Source organism: Cetorhinus maximus, chromosome 9 (assembly GCF_964194155.1).
Source record: "Cetorhinus maximus chromosome 9, sCetMax3.hap1.1, whole genome shotgun sequence".
In the NCBI taxonomy this organism is placed as follows: domain Eukaryota; kingdom Metazoa; phylum Chordata; class Chondrichthyes; order Lamniformes; family Cetorhinidae; genus Cetorhinus; species Cetorhinus maximus.
The window spans coordinates 79,876,627-79,899,676 of NC_135887.1; the positions used below are offsets into that span (position 1 = coordinate 79,876,627).

Consider the following 23,050-nt stretch of genomic DNA (forward strand, 5'->3'; position numbering starts at 1 on the left):
GGGAACTAATAGAATAGATAAAGAGAAACTATTTCCACTGTGTAGTGAATCTAGGGCCAGAGAACATAAGCTAGAAATTAGAGCCAGGCCATTCAGGAGTGAAACTCGGAAACATTTCTACATACAAAGAATGGTAGAAGCTTGGAGCTCTCTTCCCTAAAAGGCAGTTGGTGCTGAGTCGATGTTAATTTTAAATCTGAGATTGTTAGATTTCTGTTAACCATAACACGATATAGGGCAATGGGCCAAGATTTTTCAGTTGGCATGCGGGGACGGGCCCGACACGTTGGCACGTAAAATGACGCATGATGATGTCGGGCGTACGTCCCAACATCATCGTACTGCCTCACAGTGTTTCATTCAGCGGGCACGCGTTGGAGTAAAGCGGCCTTTACGTTTTTTAGGAAACCTCATCCATAAGCGGGATGAGGTTTCCTAAAGCTTTTACAAATTGAATTTAAAAATTTTCTGAAATATAAAAACATGTCCCATCTCAGGTGACACAGTAACATGAAGGGACGTGTTTTATTACATTTTTATTCTATTTATTTATTTCAAAAGCGCTTTAATTTCCCTGAGGCAGCTCCGTGCCTCAGGGAGATTGAAGTGCTCTTTCGCGTGCATGAGTGAAAGAGCCGCTGGGCCTGACTCTCCCTCCTCCCTCCACCTGCACAGGTAGCGCTCAGTACTACCACTCACGTATTAAGCTGGGCGGGCCTTAATTGGCCCGCCCGCGTAAAATGGCAGTGCAGAACTGATCGCAGGTGGCAGTGGGCTCCGCAAATGCCCCCACCCGCTCCCGCTGAGCCCGCGGGAAAAATTCAGGCCATGGAGTTCAGTCACAGAACAGCTGTGAACTCACTGAATGATGGGACAAGCTAAATGGCCTGGTCCTGTTCCTGTCTCTCTATGAAATTAGAATATAAATCTGAATTTGCTGCTGGTAGATCAAATTAATCTCAGTGTAATAATGCAAGGACCTTCAGCAATCTCTATGTGCGTCTAAGTATATTAACACAGAAGAAATTATTCATTTCCATTCCTCCAAGCCTGTATGTAGTTTGAATAGAGTTACATTTCAACTGAATCTAATGAGGAAAAAGTAAGCAGTTTAAATATGGCATAAATGATCCTGGTATATATTGCTGATGCATTTAGTAGATATGTATCTTTAACTATTTTGCTGAAAAAAGAAAAGATATTAATGCATTCACCTTTCACTGTTGAAGGGAAAATAAATCATGCTTACTCTTTCAGTCTTTTGTAAGTGACATCATTAGCCAGTTTCAAAAGTTTATAGGAACAGTTACCATCGAAGCTTAACTGGTCACTGGGCTCATCGAAAGCTACAGTGATTGAGTTTTGCGTGATGCGTGTCACAATGCCAGATGCAAGCTGGTCCAATGGGGCGGAGCCTTGACTGTCGTACAGACCTACAATATCCCCTGAACAACAACAACAACAAAGAAAGTTAATGCATTTTCTTCCCCATACCAAGACATCATCAATTCCACACTGAAGAAATGTCACACTAGCAGGCTTACACCACATGGGCTGCAGCCATTCAAGGAAGTGGCTTATCAACACATTCTCAAGGGCAATTAGGGACGGCATCAAATGCTGACCTTCCCAGTTATGCTCACATCCTATGAACAAATAAAGAAAAGGGGCACATTGTTGTTTGTTGCGCTTACCATAAATGTCAGCTTATAAGTTGACCTTTGAAGCCTCCAAAAATCACCCCAAAAACAGACTTATATGCAGAGTACAAAATGTGAACCGCTGGTGTGGGTGTGGGTGTGGGTGGTCACCATTTTGAAATGTAGGGAGAAAAAACACCAGTAATTCATATTAAATTGATATGGCATGGTTTATTAAATAAAATAATTGTGCAAAGATACCTTGTACCAGAACAAAAATGCTTTAACTCCCGTCAGGAATTTGGCAATGTTAAAAGGTATTTATTTAAATGCAAGGAGTATAGCAAACAAAGCCGATGAGCTGAGGGCACAGATAGACACATGGCAGCATGATGTCATTGCCATGATGGAAATTTGGCTCAAAGAGGGGCAAAAATGGCAGCTCAACATCCCTGGATATAGGGTTTTCAGGCAGGATAGAGAGGGGGCTAAAAAAGGTGGGGATGTAGCATTATTAGTTAAAGAATCGATTACAGCTGTGAGGAGAGATGATATACTAAATGAATCATCAAATGAGGCCACGCGGGTTGAGCTCAGGAATAAAAAGGGGGCAGCCACACCACTAGGAGTGTACTATAGATCCCCAAATAGAGAGAGGGAGATAGAAGGGCAAAAATGTAGGCAAATTTCTGAGTGCAAAAACAATAAGGCAATAACAGTCGGGGACTTCAACTACCTTAATATCAACTGGGATACGAACAGTGTCAAAGGCACAGAGGGCACAAAATTCTTGAACTGCATTCAAGAGAACTTTTTTAGCCAGCACATAACAAGCCCAATGAGAGGAAGCGCAATTCTAGTTTTAGTCTTAGGAAATGAAGCTGGGCAAGTGGATGAAGTAGCAGTGGGTGATCATTTTGAAGATAATGACCATAATACAGTTAGATTTAATATATTTATGGAAAAGGATAAAGATAGAACAGGAATAAAAGTTCTAAATTGGGGAAAGGCATATTTTACAAAGCTGAGAGATGATCTGGTGAAAGTGGACTAGTCACAGCTACTTGAAGGAAGTTCAGTGACAGACCAGTGGGAGGCATTCAAAAGCGAGTGTATTCATGCCCCCACAAAGAAAAAGGGTGGTACTGCCAAATCTACAGCCCCTTAGTTATCTAGAAGTATACAAGGTAAGATAAAGCAGAAAAAGAAAGCTTATGGCAGTCACAAAAAGCTTAATACTGTAGAAATCTTAGAGGTACATAGGAAGTATAGGGGTGAAGTAAAAAGGTAATTAAGAAAGCAAAGAGAGGATATAAAAAATATTGGCAGGTAAAATCAAAGAAAACCCAAAGATGCTTTACCAATACATTAAGAGCAAGAGAATAACTAAGGAAAGGGTAGGGCCTATCAGAGATGTATACGGTAACTTGTGCTCTGATTCTGAAGATGTGGGCAGGGTTCTCAATGAGTACTTTTTCTCTGTCTTCGCAAAGGAGAGGGATGAAGCAGATATTCTAGTTAAAGAGGAGGAGTGTGAAATATTAAATGCAATAAGCATAGTGAGAGAGGGTATACTGGAGGGACTGACATCCTTGAAGTTGGATAAGTCACGAGGGCCAGATGGATTGAATGCCAGGCTGATAAAGGAAGCCAGGGAGGAAATAGCGGATGCTATGAGGATCATTTTCCAATCCTCACTAGATACAGGTGAGGTACCAGAGGATTGGAGGTCTGCAAATGTTGTACAATTATTTAAAAAGGGTGCGAGGGATAGGCCAAATAATTATAGGCCAGTCAGTCTGATTTCTGTGGCAAATTATTAGAATCAATTCTGAGAGATAGGATAAACTGTCACTTAGAAAGAAACTGAATAATCAGGGATTGTCAACATGGTTTTTGTTAGGGGAATTTAAATTTAATCAAATTTTTTGAGCAAGTAAAAGGTGGATTGATGAGGGTAGTGCAGTGGGTGTTGTCTACATGGATTTTAATAAGGCGTTTGACAAGGTCCTACATGGCAGACTGATCAGAAAAGTAAAAGCCCATGGGATATAGGGGAATGCGGCAAGTTGGATTCAAAATTGGCTCAGCAACAGGAAGCAAAGTATAATGGTTGACGGATGTTTTTGTGAATGGAAAATGGTTTCCAGTGGCTTTCCATAGGGCTCAGTGTTGGGTCCCGTGCTGTTTGTCATATATATTAATCATTTGGACTTAAATGTGGGTGGCATGATTGGAAAATTTGCAGATGGCACAAAAATTGGCTGTGTAATTGATATTGGAAAGGATAGCTGTTGTCTCCAGAACAATATCAATGGTTTGGTTGAATGGGCGGAAAAGTGGCAGATGGAATTCAATCCAGAGAAATACGAGGTAATGCATTTGGGGATGGCAAACAAAGGTAGGGAAAACACAATAAATGGGAGGATATTGGAAGGGGTAAAGGAAGTGAGACACATTGGTGCGCATGTCCACAGATGCCCGAAGGTGGCAGGACAGGTGGATGCGGTGGTAAAGAAAACAAATGAAATGCTTTCCTTTATTGGACGAGGTATAAAATACAAAAGCAGGGATGTAATGATGTAACTGTATAAAACGCTGGTTAGGCCACAGCTGCAATTTTGTGTACAGTTCTGGTCACCACATTACAGGAAGGACATAATTGCTCTGGAGAGAGTACAGAGGAGATTTACAAGAATGTTGCCAAGGCTTGAAAATTGCAATTATGAGAAAAGAAAAGGCTGGGTTGGAATTGAGGAGGAGGGATGAGGGATGACTTGATTGAAGTGTAGAAGAGCATGAGGGGCCTAGATAGAGTAGACAGGGATGCACTGTTTCCTAGCTGAGAGGTCAATTACCAGGGGGCACAGATTTAAGGTGATTGGTAGAAGAATTAGAGGGGACATGAGGAAAAACTTCTCCATCCAGAGGATGGTGGGTGTTTGGAATTCACTGCCTGTAGAAAACTTGAATATGATTGCACTTTTTGTGATGGTCATTTTGAAATGCTTTGTAATGTTCTATCAGATATTTTATGAATAAAGTATATTTTTGCAAAAAAAAAGTTTGGTAGTAGAAGCAGAAACCTTCAACTCATTTAAAAGGCACCTGGATCTGCACCTAAAGCACTGTAACCTGCAAGGCTATGGGCCATTGCTGGAAGGTGCGATTAAAATGGGCAGTTAGTTTTTTTATTTTTCAGCCGGCACAGATACAATGGGCTGAATGGCCTCTTTCTGTGCTGTAACTTTTCTATGATTCTATGGTCATTGGTATCTGACAAGAGTTCATCAAATTCATTCTGAGTCACTTTGGCTATGGCATCATCTTAAGGATCCCACTCTGGGTCCAATGTGGCACTTTCGGTTTCATAATGACCCCTCCACAATAAATCATCTTTCTCTCCATTCATTGAATTGGATATTTCACATTTTTTGAATGATCCAGTGACAGTTTGTGCACTAATAGCATTCATGATTCGATGACAAAACTACACAAAACATCAAGTGGCACACATATTTCCACTCTATGTGAAGGTTTTCATTCGTCAACCATCCACCTAATATATTCGGCATGAACATGATCCTTGAATGGCTTGTTGAGGTATGCATCCAAAGGTTGAACTATGAAGTTAGACTCTCCAGTATAACTACAATATGGGTGTTATTGCTTTGCAGGCGCCTTTTGATCACATTGGTTATATGGGATCTGAACATGTCCCACATTAGTAAGCTGCATTCTTTATGTAGGCCACCTGGACACTGATTCCACACAATATCGATCCACGACTTTCCATCCTCATCCATCAAAGTGTTGTCATGGAAATGTACAAAAACTCCTGCAGGGAACCTGATTTTCATCATGGTTTTAAGTTCAAAAATCACCATAGGCTTTAATTTTGTTCTATCAGCTATGTAGGCTAGCACCACTGTGAATTTTGTTTTCTCATGTCCTGTCATTTTCACCAGAACTTTTCACTCCACAATTCAGTCGCTGGGCATACTGAAATTCATAGGTGTTTCATCCAGGTTGCCAATGTGACTTAATGGGTACTTGTGTTTTTTGGCGCTGTCTTTTGAATCTTTAGAAACTAGTAATTTTGGCATTGAGGTCTGTTGGTAGTCTCTGAGCGATCTTGGTCTTCTGTCACAACACTAGCCATTTTAGTTCCATAAAGCAGTTACACCAACTGACTATAGTTCTGAAATTTTTGCTGGACTCTGGATTTGATATGGCCCACTTAATTGCCTCTATACGCATTGCAATTCTGGTCAGGATGAAACCATCCTGGCGATTTTCACCGACCATTCTGATACATGTTTCTCAAGATCAGCCCAATGGCTGGTCCCTGTTCTCATGGCACATTTGGTCTTGGGCATCTTCTTCGGGGCAGATTCCTTCTTCCATTCTGGCACGAGTTATTTTTACTGACATGGAATTCCCTCGCTGCAGCAGTTATTTGATGAGTTAGCAAATACTATGACTTTTCAGCTTGAAGCCAGCTTCACACTTCTTTTATCATAGAAGACACATTCTCTTCATCGTTCACCACGTGGGGTCTCATCTGTGGGCATTTCTTAAACTCTCGCGCATCTTTGCAACACAGTATCACCTGCTCAATCCCTTGCGTCCAGTTATAAGGTGAGTGGGACGAAAAATTGAGGCTGACTACAAATGAGAGTGTAGCACGTTGTGGTTGAAAGTGGGGCGGGGGTTCAACTTACATGCCGAGTATACGCTGAAACATGATTTTTGGGGCCAGAAAAACGGGGTCATCTTATACACCACACTGCCTTATATACCATGATCTATGGTAACTAAAAGAAGCTCCAGTGCAATCTAAAACATTTGCTATGGCAAACAAAGAACTATATAATTTCAGTTTACTCCACAGACTTTTACAACTGTCTGATCTACAAAGGAGGCACATCCTGGCCATTTGATTTACAAGATTTTGAACTGCAGTTTATAATCCCTTGTCTGGCGCAGCGTAGAGATGCACTTTCAATCTCCATTCTATAGAGACCCTGATCTCAGCGGTACAGGAGGGAAATTAAATAGGGGCCTGGTATCTCTCTGTGGGAAAGGGAAGGGGAAAAAAAATACAATTCTGTGGCAACTTGTCATGGCCAACACCCATGATTCCCTGTTCACACTGTAGCTCATTTAACCAAAAGACAGAAAAGCTTTTACAAAAAGTGTAAATTAATCTGGTTCGAAAGGAACCAGACTGGTGGCTGTACGAACAAGAAGCTAGTTGTAGGCCTGACTATTTTAGTAAATGTGAAACCTGAGAAACACTTTGAAAATCTGTACGCATGAAGCTGGCAATCTTGAAATCCTTGAGAGAAGAGATGAATAACACTGGAAATCAGTTATTGCAGTATGCTACATATTTATCACTTTCATTACAATGAATGCGACAGCATTAAAGAAGAAATGAAACACACCAGGGCTAAAGTTATTGCTGGGTAGTGCTGCATTGGCCTCATGCTTTCTAGGTTCAAAGTTAACAAGAAAGCGTCCATACAGTCCAGTTCTCTGGCTCACCACCTGAAGCTTCAGCAGACAGACACCACGCCGCTGGAGTTCTTTAACAGAAATGTTTTCCTGCCAGGCCCTAAAAAACAACCACATGAAGATAACTCTGTAAAATAGTTAACAACAACAACTTGCATTTGTATAGCGCTTATAAAGTAGTAAAACATCCCAGAGTGAGTCACACAAAATGCTTCTCAGGAGCACAGAAACTTACAAAGGATATCAAAATCAACACAAAAGTATTTTTACAATTATATTAGGAAAAAGAGGATGGTCAGAAGGGATTAGGTTTCCATCTCAAGGTTTTAATGGAAATAGGTGAGAACATTGCAGATGCCATAGTTATGATCTTCCAAAGTTCTCTCCATTTGGGAATTGCTTCTTCGGACTGGAAAATTGCACACATCGCTCCACTATTTAAGAAAGGTGAAAGAAGGAAAACAGGGGATTATGGACCAGTTATTCTAATATCTGTTGTCAGGAAATTACTGGAGTATATATTTAAGGATAGTGTGACTTAACACCTTGAAATGTTTTAGCTGATCAGAGAGCCAGCATGGACTTGTAAAGGGTAAATCATACCTGATGAATCTGACTGAATTTTTTAAAAACATGACTTAAGTAGTGGACAGAGGGGTGTTTATGGAAGTTGTTTATATGAACTTCCAGTAGGTTTTTGATAAGGTCCCTTTTAAGAGACTGTTAGCTAGCTAAAGTTGAAGCTCATGGAATTAAAGGTTAATTATTGATCTGATTAGGAAATTGGCTGAATGGCATGAAACAGAGCATAGGGATAATGGGCAGGAGCTCTAACTGACAGGTGCGTCTAAAGGCGTTCGCAAGAATCTGTGTTGGGGTTTCAACTGTTCATCATTATGCATTAACAATTTAGGTCGTGCGATAGAAAGTCACACATCCAAATTTGCTGATAAGACAAAGATAGGATTGAAAGCAGTGTAGGTAGAAGCATAAAGTTACAGAGATATGGCAGGTTAAGTGAATGGTCAAAACTATGGCAAATGGATTTCAATGTAGGCAAGCATGAAGGCTTCCACTTTAAGCCTAAAATAGAGAACACAAGGTATTGGTAAATGGTAAAAAGATAGAAAGAGTAGAAATCCAAAGATATTTGGAGATAATTAAAAATGCCATGAACAGGTACAGAAAATAATCAAAAAGGCTAATAGAATGCTGGAACTCTAGAGGATTAGAATAACAGAAATCATAGAAATTTGCAGCATGGAAGGAGGCCATTCGGCCCATTGTGTGAGTGCCAACAAACAAGTAACCATCCAGCCTAATCCTACTTTCCAGCTCTTGGTCTGTATCCTTGTAGGTTAAAACACTTCAAAAGTGCATATCCAAGTACTTTTTTAAATTTACAAGGGTTTCTGCCTCCACCACCCTTTCAGGCATTTGTTACTAAAGCAAAAGATTAAACAAAGCCCTGGTTAGACCATGCCTCCGGCACTGCAAGCAGTTCTGGACACTACGCCATAGGGTATATTGGCCTTGGAGGGTGTGCAGCATTGGTTTATCAAAATGAGATATAGACGCCAAAGGATAAATCTAACCCTAGATTACACAAACTAGGGTTGTAGTCCCCGAAATTTAAGATTATGGGGCTAATATAATTGAAGCTTTCAAGATATTAAAGAGAATAGATAGGGTAGATAGAAAGAGACTATTTCTACTGGTTGAGGAGTCTTGAACCACAAGGCATATTCTAAAAATTAGAGCCAGACCTTTCAGGAGTGAAATTAAGAAACACATCTACATGCAAAAGGTGGCAGAAGTTCGGAACACTCTTCCACAAACAAAGATTAATGCTAGATCAATTGTTTGTCTTAGACCTGAGATTAAAAGATTTCTGTTAGCCAAAGATATTAAGGGATATGGGACAGGGGCAGCTATATGGATTTCAGTCACAGATCAGCTGCAATCTCCTTCAATGGCGGAATAGGCTCAACAGCTAAATAGCCGACTCCTGTTCCTATGTCTCTATGGAAATAGAATATAGAACTGAATTTGCTGCTGGTAGATTAAATCAACCTAAGTGCAATGGTGCAGGGGCCTTCTGCAATCTCGATGTGCATGTCTATATGTATTAGCACAGAAGCAGTTATTCATTTCTATTCCCCCCCAAGCCTGTATGCAATATGAATTAAGTTATTTGACAACTGAATCTAATGAGGACAAAATGAGCAATTCATATACAGTATAAGTGAAGTTCTGTTGAAGAGTCATACGGACTCGAAACGTTAATTGTGTTCCTCTCCGCAGACGCTGCCAGACCTGCTGAGTTTTTCCAGGTATTTTTATTTTTGTTTTGGATTTCCAGCATCCGCAGTTTTTTGCTTTTATTTTATTATAGTATAAATGAAACTGGTTTATATTACTGATGCATTTAACAGCGTTCTTTAACTTTATTGCTTAAAAATTAAAATATATTAATGCATTCAGCTCTTAAGGTGTAACACCATAGAAGCAAAATAAATCATGCTTACTCTTTCAGTTTTTGTATATGGAGTTAGATCATAGGTCTTATCACATTGAACAGGCCTGAGGGCCTAAATGGTCAATTTCAGTTCCTATGTGGCTTAGGAAGGAAATTTTAGAGTTGAAGCCCTAGGCAGCAAATGGCACAGTTGCCTATGGTGGAATGATTAAAATCAGGGATGTGCAAGAGGCCAGAATTGGAGGAGAACAGAGGTGGCAGAAGGTTATAGAAATATGGAGGGGTATAGATGTAAAGTGATTTGAAAACAATGATGAATATTCTAAAATTGATGTAGTGTTGGAGCAGGGGCCAATACAGAACAGCAAATATAAGGACGATGGGTGGATGGGACCTAGGGCAAGTTAGGAAACGGGCAACAGAACTTTGGATGAACTGAAGTCATATCGTTACGTGCCTCTGAACAATTTACAGAACTTTGGGCAGACTACAGTTTTGCTGTAGAAAAGAATCTCAATTCTAAACTGGACTTCAGCTGTTTAAGGGTTGGAATTCGTTGTTGCAATACAAATATTCAGCAGAATTTCCAAACGAACATGTATCGCTCTTTACTGGTGTAAACCCTCACTACCTCCACTGTGTGGATTATCTGTTAACAGCCTTCAATTTCGTAGGTACGTACATTTTAAGACTTCTGGAGATTGCAGTGTCCTTTCCACTTCATGAAAAGCGGTCCATCAAATAGTAGAGCCCAGGGGATCACACTACAAACTGTTCATAACTCTGTGCTTTTATGAACCAATAACCTCTGTTCCACAAACATTTAACACTAGAAACCTCCTAGTAGGCTGTTTGAAAGCAGTCCCATTACAAAGGCAGATCAATATTTATTATATCCATCAAGGTAAGTATACAAGCACTGCTATCATTTAGAAATCTATTGCAAATTATAGTTAATGGGGCCAGAATCAATGTAAAGTCTTCTACAAATAATAAGGTCATGAATATTCAACAAAGCAAGTGGACTTGAATCAGAAATCCTTGGGTCAGTGATTTTGGTTCCTGGAACAATTATGTGGGAAGTATTGGCGAAACTAAACTGCTGGCCATAAATTATTTAATTATTGGTTAAATTTATAGATTGGGGCTGTGGAGCTGAATATCACATGCTTGAAGCTCTTATATTAAAAGCAGGAGATGAAAGGGTAATGCTGATAAATTATACCTGGTCTCTTCAATTTCAGCCGCTCTTTCTTCTTGTAGTAGCTCTAAATTTTGAGACACAAAGACCTCCATTGCTGCACCTATACAAGAAGTAAAATAAAATGGCAACACTTAAAATTACAAAGAGGACTTCGCTTCAAGTTATTCTGTTGGAGGAAAGTAAGGAACTATTACTGCAAAGATTTGGATTAGAACTTTTAATGGAAAAATAAAACTTCCAAAAGTGCTTCACAAACACAAACAAGGCTGGGAAAGCGTATGTCATGTCATGACATGTTATGGAGGGAGAGATTAGGAGGCGTGAACAAAACCTGGATCAAAATATGGGCTTTGAGAATGGAGGAGAGAGAAGGGGAAGGTGAAGCAGTTTAGTGGGAGAATTCTAGAGGATGGACCCAAGGCAACTGAAGACTCTGTCACCAAGAGTAGGGTGAAAGGAGGGGGACACCATGACACCAGATCCATGTACTAAAAAGGTGACAGAGATGTGGGGAAATAGTTCAAAATAGAATCCTAATCACCCTAAAAAATAAAATCACTCAGAATATAACTGCTCTGATAAATGTGAATGAAAGGAAACCAAATCGAGTTCAGCAAACTAACCCAACATGAGAGATTGTGTAGGCAAATGAAAAGTCTAAGCCTACAGGTTTACATTATCTCAAGAGCATTTTACAAGGTTATTAGCGATACTAGATGCAACACATTAATGCAACAAGGCAGTCTATAAGCTAATCATACTCATTAGCTCAGTGACGGTGGTGGGGCTTGCTCTAGTAAATAACAGCTCCTCCAAGAGAAGCAGCAGTCTGCAGATTCAAAGCTGTGAGCCACTGGACCACATTCAGGCTTGGGCTGATAAGTGGCAAGTAACATTCACACCACACAAGTGCGAGGCAATGATAATCTCCAACGAGAGAGAACCTAATCATCTCATTTGACATTCAATGGCATTACCTTTGCTGAATCCCCCCACTATCAACAGCCTGGGGGTTACCATTGACCAGAAACTGAACTGGACTAGCCATATATATATATTATGGCTACAAGAACAGGTCAGAGGCTGGGAATTATGCAGAGAGTAACTCACCTCCTGACTCCCCAAAGCCTGTCCATCATCTACAAGGCACAAGTCAGGAGTGTGATAGAATACTCTCCATTTGCCTGGTTGAATGCAGCTCCAACAACACTCAAGAACTCGACACTATCCAGGACAAAGCAACTCACTTGATTGGCACTCCATCCACCACCTTCAACATTCACTCCCTCCACCACCGCCACACAGTGGCAGCAGTGTGTACCATCTACAAGATGCACTTCAGCAACTCACCAAAGCTCCTTCGACAACACCTTCCAAACCTATCACCTCTATCACCTAGAAGGACAAGGGCAGCATATGCATGGGAACACCACCGTCAGCAAGTTCCACTCCAATCCCACCATCCATCCCACTTGGAACTATATCACCGTTCCTTCGCTGTCTGTGGGTCAAAATCCTGGAACTCCCTTCTTAACGCCACAAGGAGTGCAGCAGTTCAAGAAAGCAGCTCACCATCACCTTCTCAAGGGCAATTAGGGATGAGCAATAAAAATGCTGGCCTAGCCAACAACACTCACGTCCTGTGAAAGAATTTTAAAAAACGATCAATGTGCTTTCACTTTGAAAGGCAGTTTGTCTATTGTGCAAGGCAGAGGCAACATGACAGTCAAGCAATGAGCCAATATTTTAGGAAATGTTCAACTGCCAGCCACCTATTTTTTAACCTGAAGAAATTAGGCTGCCAGTAGTTGAGAATAGGATGGAGAAGAGGCAGCTTGGCCACTCAACTGATGCCCAAGGCCCACCTGTTTCCAGTGGCAGCCAGTTCAAGTATACAAATCAGGTTTTCAGGCATGTAGTTTTCAGCTATGCAACACACAATACAGCACAGTCTATGTAGTCTAACCAGTGGCCCTTAAAGGCACCGCAAGTTGACTCATTCAAGGCACCATCCCCAGCATCTCCCCAGGGTGGGAGCCGGAAGGTTTCCCACAATTAATGAGCTACAACAAGGCATTCTCCTGGTACCATATAAATGAGGCCTAGCCTGGAAGTGGTGCAGGTCTTCAGGCGTCAATTTCAGTGGCCACTGGCTATGCCAGCATTTATTGTTCATCCCTGCCCTGTCCTTGAGAAGGTTTTTGTGAGCTACCCTCTTGAACCACTGAAGTCCATGTGAGGTCGGCACACCCACAGTGCTCTTAGGGAGGGAGCTTCAGGTATTTGACTCAGTGACAATGAAGGAATGTTGATTCCAAGTCAGGGTAGTGTGTGGCTCAGAGAGCAACTTGCAGCTGGTGATATTCCCGTGCATTGGCTGCCCTTGTCCTTTTAGGCGGCAGAGATCACAGGTTTGGAAAGTGCTGTCAAAAGAGCCTTAGCAAGTTGCTGCAGCGCATTTTGTAGACAGTACGCACTGTCACGATCCCCGTGGAGGCCGATAACTTTTAAACAAAAAAAAAAATCAAACTTCCAATTAATAGCTGAAGGGTGACACAACAAGATGTCACTATTTAAGACGTTTACTGTAACAAAAGACTAAAAGCTCTATTGGCTAAACACTATTTTTGTAGGCGACTTATACTATAAACCACAGAACAGAATACCCGCCCCCGCTATTCATTTTTAGCACAACTGAAAAAAACAAACTTCACAGGTATATGTAACAATGTCCTTTAAGTAGGCATTCAATTCTCCCAAAACTAGTTCAAAATGATTCATAGCTCAAGGGTTTACTTAAGTTCTTTTCCTTTCTCAGGCCAGTAACTTCCAACCCCCAAAACTGTCCTTCACAGTGAGAGCATTACTGGAGATTCCCCTTCTAGTGCAGCATGGCGAATCTTCCAGCCCTGTTTTAACTTCTCATGAATTTAATCTTTTCAGTCTGAGCACAACCTGCATTCCAGCATGGTGACCCAAAGGGACTTTCAGCCTTTTGCTGCTCTCTCTTCCAGACTCTGGCAGACCAACAAGTCTGTAATATTCAGTGATATTTTAGTGAAGCCTGTAATCCCAGCTTCCTCTGTACCTTTCCCATCTCAAAGCCCATCACTATGGCAATGTAAATCACATGGGCCTTGTATCCAGATAGAAAAGCTGGTTAGCTATCCTTTAGGTCAGACGTCCAAGGCTCTGCTTCAAGGGCTCTTGCAAGCATGACATGAAGGCCCGAGCATCAACTATCGCACCTGGGAGTCACTAGCTGGTGAAAGAAAGAAAGAAGGATATGGCGACACCTCCTGTGGACTGGCATGCACTACCGTGACAACCACTGACTACAGCAGCTCGGAAACAGACACCAATGCTGAAAACAACAACCCACAACATCACTTGTCAGCTTCATGTGCGGCGCTTGTAGCAAAACCTACCTCTCATGGATTGGTCTTCACAGTCATCAGTAAAGGTGCACCAAATGAAGACACCCCAACTAAATGTTTGCTGCAGGGACATTATCTCTCGTAGGTGGACAGATGCCAACTGCTATTTCATAGACCCCAACTCTATTTTATCATAAAACTAAATGAGCAGCTTAAAGCACAACTGTTTACAACCCAACATTCTCAACACTTTTCTGGGACTTTGGAGACACAGGGCAGAATTTTGCCCTGGGATGGCGTGCAGGCCCCACCAGCTTGGCAGTGGGCGGCCAGCCAACTCCTGCCACTGAAATGGGGCCCACCACCACTTTAAGTGGGTGGGCCAACTAAGGCCCACCCAGCGGCATCCCCGATGGGAAGTGCTATGTGCTTCCTGTGCCGGGGGGGGGGGGGGGGGGGGGGGGGGGGGGGGGGGGGATTCCCCATCTGTCAAAGTGCACTAGCACACTTCTCCATGAGGCAAAGTCCTGTCTCAGGGAGAATACTAACAGTGGAAAAAACTTTTAAAATAGAAACATTAAAAAATTAACATGTCCCCCTCGTGATAATGTAACACGAGATGGGACATGTTAATAAAGAACACATAAACTTTATTAATTTGTTACAAAACAGATATGAAACTTCATCCCGCCAGTGGATGAGGTTTCATGAATAATCTGGAGCCCGCTGGGGCTCCTGGCCTGCCCGCCAGCCTTAAGGTTGGCCGGGCAGGTCTTTAATTCCTTTAATTAGCCTGTCAATGGCCTTAATTGGTGATTTCGCTGTCCACCCGCCATCCTAAAAATTTAAATGGACTGGGACGACGTCGGGGATTCCTCCCGAAGTCATCCCGCATCATTTTCCCCTTGGCGACTGGGCCCTGCCCCCAAAACGCCGAGGAGAAAATCCTGGCCTCAGTCTTTCTGCTGTTAGTACAGAGGCTGCTGCCATTGTCTCCAAGTGTAAATACCTTGCACCTTCTTCCCAGTAAAACAATCTGCATCCCCTTTAACCTCTAACCATCAAACCATCCAGGCTTGCTGTTGGCAGACTTCAGGGCAAGACACATGACCCCCTTCATTTTTGCCTTAAAGATGAAGTCCCAAAACATAACAATCTTATAAGCCTGATAATTGTAACTACATTGCTGCCACTGTGCACCAGTGATGGAGGGAGTGAATGTTTGAGGGAGTGAATGTTTGAGGGGCTGAATGGGGTGCAGATCAATTGGGCTGCTTTGTCCTAAATGGTCTTGAATGTTGTTGGAGCTGCACATCCATGCAAGTGGAGAGTGCTCCATCACACTCCTGACTTGTACCTTGCAGATGGTGGAAAGGCTTTGGGGAATCAGGAGGTGAGTTACTCTCCACAGAATTCCCAGCCTCTGACCTGCTCTTGTAGCCACAGTATTTATATGGCTAGTCCAGTTCAGTTTCTGGTTAATGGTAACCCATTTAATTCATCAGAGACTAGGGTTCTAAGAATTTGTTCAAGGAAAACCCCAAGGGTTTTGAATTTTGCCTTTTCAAGTTTTTAAACAGACCAGTTCAAATATTGTGCAAGGTTAATTATTGTACCACTATAACACCAAGTCCTGAGGATGGCATTCGGGCCCGAAACATCAGCTGACTGACTGACTTGTTCTTCCACTGTTGCTGCCTCACCTGCTCCTCATTTCCAGCTCTTTCCGCTTTGGTTTCAAGGGAAATGAAGGGTGAACAAAGGTTGGATCAGCACAAGAAATTCACAAACATCAAATATACCAAACAGAGAAGGTACTACTAATTTCAGGACTTAGATAGGCTAGCTGAATGAGCAGACAACTGGGAGATGGAATTCAGTACAGAGACATATGAGGTGAAGCATTTTGGCAGAAGCGATAGGGAGAGGCAATATAGACCTAATAGCACAATTTAAAAGACTGTACAAGGACAGAGGGACCTGGATGTGCATGTGCATTGATCACTGAAGGTGACAGGTGGCATATTGAGGAAGTAGTTAGCAAAGCATGTGGGATCTTGGGCTTCATAAATAGAGGCAACGAGTACAAAAAGCAGGGACATTATGCTGAACCTTCATAAAGTTTTAGTTAGGCCACAAGCAGAGTATTGCATTCAGTTCTGGTCACCACACTATAGGAAGGATGTAAGGGTGCTTGAGAGGGTGGAACGGAGATTTACCAGAATGATTCAACGTCTGGGGGATCTTAGTTACAAGGTTAGGTTGGAGAAGCTGGGGTTTTGTCCCTCGGAGCAGAGATTGAAAGGAGATTTGGAAGGGTGTTGTCAGCAGATTTGTTATTCGAGGATGACATCTGCTGGGTGGTGAGTTTTTGCCATGGGTCTTCATGTGACCGAAGAGGCCAATTCTTGACCCACAGCTCTTTGGACACATGGGGCAGGATATTCCACAAGATAGTGGGATCAGAGTTAAGGATTTGCTTCCTTTTTTTTCTCCTGCTGTGCTGCCACTCCACCTCATCATTAAGACGTTGGGACTCAAAGCGTGACACAATTTGATGGGCAGTTGTTACCACTCTAAACGATTGGTAGCAAGCTCCTCACAGAGATGTACAAGATTACAACAGATTCAGTTAAGGAAAAGAAGGAAAAACAATTCCCATTAGCTGATGGTACAAGGGCTAGGGGACTCAGTTTTAAGGTTTTGGGTCAAAGATACAGAGAGAATGTGAGGAAGAACATTTTTTTTAGTGAGTGGTAATGATCTGGAACTCTCTGCCTACGAAAGTGTTGAATTCAGAAACAAACAATGATTTCAAAGGAAACTGGATGATCATTTGAAGGAAATAAACTTGCAGGACTACACAGGTAGAGAGGGGTATGGAACTGACTGGATTGCTCTACAGGGAGCCAGTATGAATTCAATGGGCTAAATAAACTTGCTGTGTGCCATAAATGACTACATATGATAACTGAATCATAATATCATGAACATAAGTGAGATTTATGTTCAAAAAGAGCATATAAATCTTGCACTCTATACAACATTATCCATCATACATTCAGATTCACAGAATCCATACACCAACCCCAATGCTCTGCCCCCTGAAGTCCAGCCTCACTTACCCAGCCCCTGCTCATGTCCGTCCCTCTATCCCTTCCCCCCCCACTCCGAGTCCGTCCCTCTATCTCTTCCCCCTCACACTCCGAGTCCGTCCCTCTATCCCTTCCCCCGCACACTCCGAGTCCGTCCCTTTATCCCTTCCCCCCATACTCAGAGTCCGTCCCTCTATCTCTTACCCCGTCCTCACACGCCGGGTCCTTCCGCTTTTTGCTTCCCCCGGAGTTTTGTTGTCCGAGGTCGGTGAGGTGTCTCGGCTGGGTTGATGGCGCTGAGCTGCGTGCGGCTTTTCGGCAGCTGGAGCCGGAGCCGAGTCCAGGCCGTCGGTAAGAGGGTGACCCCGGAACCGTGGTTAAGGCCTGGTGGCCGGGTCCCGGAGACCTCTGGTGGGAGGGGGAATCGGGCAGCCCTGGGAGCGAGTGTCGGTGCCAGGCTGCGGCAGGTTATTGTATTTGGGCAGCAGAGGGACAGGCCATCCGACCCTGGCTCCACGTAAAGTGAAAATAAAACTAGAAATACTGGAAATACTCAGCAAGTCCGGCAGCATCTGTGGAGAGAGGAAAGTTAGCATTTCGTTTCAATGACCTTTCAGCAGAACTAGAAAAAGTTTAAAATGTAACACATTTTAAGCAAGAAAAGGGGGAGGAGAATGGAAAAAAGGGAAGGCATGTGATATAGAGTGTTTGGTGGTGGCATCAATCTGGAAGTGGCGGAGGATGATCCATTGAATATGGAGGCTGGTAGGTAGAAAGTGAGGACAAGGGGAACCTAATTGTGGTTCTGGGAGGGGAAATGGTGAGAGCAGAAGTGTGGGAAATAGGACAGACGTAATTGGGGTTCCTAAGAGCCACGGTAAAGGTTGGGGGGGGGGAGGTGAGGGAGAAATCCTCAGTTGAGGGAAAAGACATATCAGAAACACTGGTATAGAACAATGCATATGATCAGAACAGATGTGACAGAGAGACTAGGAGAATGAAATGGAGTCCTTACAGCAAGCAGAGTGTGAAGAACCATAGTCGAGGTAGTTGTGAGAGTCAATGGACTAATAATGAACAGGAGCCCCAGTTACCCCCGCCACAACTCTGGAGAGGTTGGGTGAAAACACCTTTTAGACCTTCAGAACATCTCACAGCGCTTTACAGCAAATGAAGTATTTTGAAATGTAGTTCCTGTTGCAGTGTTGGAAACATGGCAGCCAACTTGCACACAGCAAGGTCTCACAAACAGCAATACGCTAGTGACCGGATTTATCTGTTTTTATTTGTTGTTGAGGGATAAACGTTTGCCAGTACACTGGTGAGAACTACACCACTCTCTGCCCCATCTTCAAAACAGTGCCCTGGGACCTAAAACATCCACCTGAGAGGGTAGACAAAGGCTTGGTTTAACATTTTGTTTGAAAGGTGGCACCAGTGACAGTGCAGCAACTCCCACAGCATTGGCCATAAGATGTAGGAGCAGAAGTAGGCCATTCGGCCCACCTAGTCTGCTCCGCCATTCAATGAGATCATGATAATCCTCAATTCCACTTTCCCGCCTTTTCCCCATAACCCTTGATTCCCTTACTGATTAAAAATCAGTCATTCTCAGCCTTGAATATATTTAACGACCCAGTCTCTACAGCCCTCTGCAGTAAAGAATTCCACAGATTCACTGCCCTCTGAGAGAAGAAATTCCTTATCTTTCTTAAATGGGTGACCCCTTACTCTGGGATTATGCCCTCTGGTCCTAGACTCTCCCACAAGGGGCAACAACCTCTCAGCATCTACCCTGTCAAGCCCCCTAAGAATCTTATATGTTTCAATAAAGTCACCTCTCATTCTTCTAAACTCCAATGAGTACAGGTACAGTAGGAGTACCTACTCAACCTCTCCTCAAAAGAAAATCTCTCCATACCCAGGATCAACCTAGTGATTCTTCTCTGGACTGCCTCCAATGCCAGTATATCTTTCCTTAGATAAGGGGAGCAAAACTGTTACAGTATCTGGGTGTGGTCTAACTAGTGCCTTGTATAGTTTTAGCAAGACCTCCCTATTTTTATACTCCATTCCCTTTGAAATAAAGGCCAACATTCCATTTGCCTTCCCTATTACCTGCTGAACTTGTATGTTAGCTTTTTGGGATTCATGCACGAGGACTCCCAAATCACTCCATGCTGTAGCCTTCTGCAGTCTTTCTCCATGTAAATAATATTCAGCTCCTCTGCCTGCCAAAATGCATAATCTTACATTTTCCCACATCATATTTCATCTGCCAAGTTTTTGACCACTCACTTAACCTGTCAATATCCCTCTTCAGACTCTGTCATCCTCACCACTTGCCTTCCCACTATTTTTGTGTCATTCGCAAACTTGGCAATAGTACATTCACTTCCCTCATCTAAATCATTAATATATATTGTAAATAATTGTGGTCCCAGCACTGATCCCTGTGGCACTCCACTAGTTACATGTTGCCATCCTGAAAATGCCCCCCTTATCCCAACTCTGTCTTCTTTTAGTTAGCCAATCCTTTATCCATGCTAATATACTACCCCAAAACCATGGGCTCTTATCTTATTAAGTAGCCTATGTGCGGTACCTTATGGAACGCCTTTTGGAAATCCAAGTATATTACATCTGCTAGTCCCCCTTTATCTATCCTGCTTGTTACCTCCTCAAAGAATTCTAATAAATTTGTAAGGAATGATTTCCTCTTCATGAAGCCCTCTGCAGTAAAGAATTCCACAGATTCACTACCCTCTGAGAGAAGAAATTCCTTCTCTTCTCTTTCTTAACCGGGTGACCCTTTACTCTGACATTGTGCCCTCTGGCCCTGGACTCTCCCACAAGGGGGAACAATCTCTCAGCATCTACCCTGTCAAGTTCTGACTCTGCATGATTATATTATGCATTTCTAAATGCTCTGCTATTACATCCTTTATAATAGACTCTAACATTTTCCCAATGACGGATGTTAAGCTAACTGACCTATAGTTACCTGTTTTTTGTCTCCCTTCCTTTTTGAATAAGGGCGTTACTTTAGCAGTTTTCCAATCTTCTGGGACATTTCCAGAATCTAAGGATTCTTGGAAGATTACTACCAGTGCATATGTAGCTGCTTCCTTCAATATCCTAGGATGTAACCCATCAGGTCCAGGGGACTTATCGACCTTTAGCCCCATTAGTTTCCCTAGCACTATTTCTCTAGTGATAGTTCTTGTATTTATTTCCTCCCCACCTTTTACTCCTTGATTATTTAGTATTTTTGGAATGCTATTAGTGTCTTCTACCATGAAGACTGATACAAAGTATTTATTCAACTCCTCTGCCGTTTACTGGTTTGCCATTATTATTTCCCCAGCCTCAATCTCTAAGGGGCATTGTTCACTTTGGCCTCTCTCTTCCTTTTTATATATTTAAATAAGCTCTTACTGTCTGTTTTTATATTACTTGCTAGTTTACCCTCGAAGTTTATTTTCTCTCTTATTATTTTTTGGTCATCTTTTGTTGGTTTTTAAAACTTTCCCAATCCTCTGGCTTACCACTATTCTTTACCACATTGTACGTTTTCTTTCAATTTGATACTATCCTTAACTTCCTTGGTTAACCATGGTTGGTTTACCCCCTTCCTAGAATCCTTCCTACTCACTGGGATATACCTTTGTTGTGAGTCATGAACTATTTTCTTAAACATCTACCATCGTTCATCAACCTTCTTTTCTGCTAAACTCCTTTCCTAGTCCACTCCAGCCAACTCTGCCCTCATTCCTTTATAATTGGCCTTATTTAAGTTTAGCACAGTTGTTCTGACCCAAGTTTCTCACTCTCAAACTGAATGCTAAATTCTACCATGTTATGGTCACTGTTTTCTAGGGAATCTTTTACTCTGAGATCATTTATTAAACCTGCCTCAGAACACATTACCAGATCCAAAATAGCCTGATCCCTGGCTGGATCCACAACATATTGTACTAGGAAACTGTCCCGAATACACTCTATGAATTCTTGCTCGTGGCTACCTCTGCCAATTTGATTTTCCCAATCTACATGAAGATTAAAGTCACCTGTGATTGATGTACTGCCTTTTTTACATGCCCTTATTATCTCCTGAGTTATTCTCTGCCCTACAGTTACAGCTACTGTTAGGGGGCCTATAGACTATGCCTACCAGTATCTCCTTCCCCTTGTTATTTCTTATCTCCACCCATGTGGATTTTACATCTTCCAATCTGAGATCATTTCTTGCTATTGTACTTGTTCCACCTTGTACTAACAAAGCTACCCACCACCCTTTCCTTCCTGTCTGTCCTTTTGAAAAGTCACATACTCTGGAATACTAGCCTGGATTATGTGTTCAAGTCTCAAGTGGGACTTGACCCTGCATCTTTCTGACTTAGAGGCGAGAGCGCCATCACTGAGCCTATCTGTTCGCTGCAACAAACCTGTTAGTTTTATTTAAATTGTTTTCTTTTCATTGTTGAAATTTACTTGATGTTAGCCTTTATTTTCTCTTAGATTGATAGATATTTCCATAGTCTTTAGCTAACTCTTTTACTACTGTAGTATCTAAGTGTTTTTAGCGGTCAGTTTCTTAGATTTTTGGAGCACCACATCAAGTATTTTAGTGGTCAGGGCCTCAATGATTTAGTGGTCAGTGGATTGACTACCATGCCAGCCCAGCAGGGACCCCATTGTGTGTGTATCCTATTCTATGTGAGAACTCCAGGATACTTCATGCACCTTTGATAAGCATATACACAGGAATGCTACCCATTACTTAAGCCCTGGGTTCTGGACCTTGAAGGGCAGTTGGAGTTAATGCGGTGCATTTGAAAGTCTCCCCAAATGTATGTTCCAGGAGGTGGGCATCATACAACTACAGAAGAGGCAGGAGGTGAGGGAATGGGTGACCACTAGACATGGTAGGAGGAATGGTTGTGCAGGAATCTCCAAAACTAGTGGCACTGGATAACTAATTTCCTGTTTTGATTACTGGGAGGATGCCGACTCATTGGAGAAATGCAATAAGAATCAAAACCCCCAGCATCTTGGAAGATTTGACTGCACATGGGAAAAAGAAAGAGTAGAAATGTAGTTGTCACAGAGGATTTGATAGGGGTGGAGGTTATTCTGTGAAGAGAATGGGAATAGCCAGAAGTGGTGGTCCATGTTGACACTAATGAAATGACATAGGTAGAAAAAGTGTTGCAGTCCTTCAGACAGAGTTCCAGGTGCAAGGAAAAATATTAAAAACATAGCCCCAAGGGGTAGACTCAGGATTACTGCCTGTTCCATGTGCTAGTGAATGAGGAACAGGAAGATAGTGCAGATGAATGCATGATTGGAGAAGTGATTGCGAATTGTTGCAGCATTGGGACCAGTTGGGAGGTGGGAGAAACCCCTGTAAAAGTTGCACCTGAATAATGCTGATATCTATATTCTTCCAGAGAGCTTAAATAGTACTGTTGGAGAAGGTTTAAACTAGTGTGGCAGGGAGAGGAGCAGAAATGAGAACCGAGGACAGAGAAATATAAACAGCAGTAAAATTAGGAATATCCCAAAAATTGTAAGGACCAGATTGAGGAAAGTAGCAAAAATGATACAGAAGGTATTAAAACAAAAACAAAAATACCTGGAAAAACTCAGCAGGTCTGGCAGCATCTGCGGAGAGGAACACAGTTAACGTTTCAAGTCCATATGACTCTTCAACAGAACTAAGTAAAAATAGA

The 23,050-nt window shown here is 42.3% G+C and overlaps 2 protein-coding genes across 3 annotated transcripts in view; one reads left to right on the forward strand and one right to left on the reverse strand.

Moving 5' to 3' along the window:
• ighmbp2 (immunoglobulin mu DNA binding protein 2) overlaps positions 1 to 17,441 on the reverse strand; it is an 80,260-nt gene extending 62,819 nt beyond the window's left edge. The window contains exons 1-4 of the mRNA XM_078548928.1: positions 17,423 to 17,441; positions 10,865 to 10,943; positions 7,091 to 7,260; positions 1,250 to 1,445 (exon numbers count right to left, since the gene is read on the reverse strand). Of these exons, the coding sequence (XP_078405054.1) occupies positions 1,250 to 1,445; positions 7,091 to 7,260; positions 10,865 to 10,935 (437 nt within the window). The 5' untranslated portion in view covers positions 10,936 to 10,943; positions 17,423 to 17,441. The remainder of the gene's footprint in view (positions 1 to 1,249; positions 1,446 to 7,090; positions 7,261 to 10,864; positions 10,944 to 17,422) is intronic.
• A 104-nt stretch (positions 17,442 to 17,545) lies between these two features.
• mrpl21 (mitochondrial ribosomal protein L21) overlaps positions 17,546 to 23,050 on the forward strand; it is a 34,579-nt gene continuing 29,074 nt past the window's right edge. For both annotated transcript variants that reach the window (XM_078548931.1, XM_078548930.1), the window contains exon 1: positions 17,546 to 17,666. In XM_078548931.1, the coding sequence (XP_078405057.1) occupies positions 17,606 to 17,666 (61 nt within the window). In that variant the 5' untranslated portion in view covers positions 17,546 to 17,605. The remainder of the gene's footprint in view (positions 17,667 to 23,050) is intronic.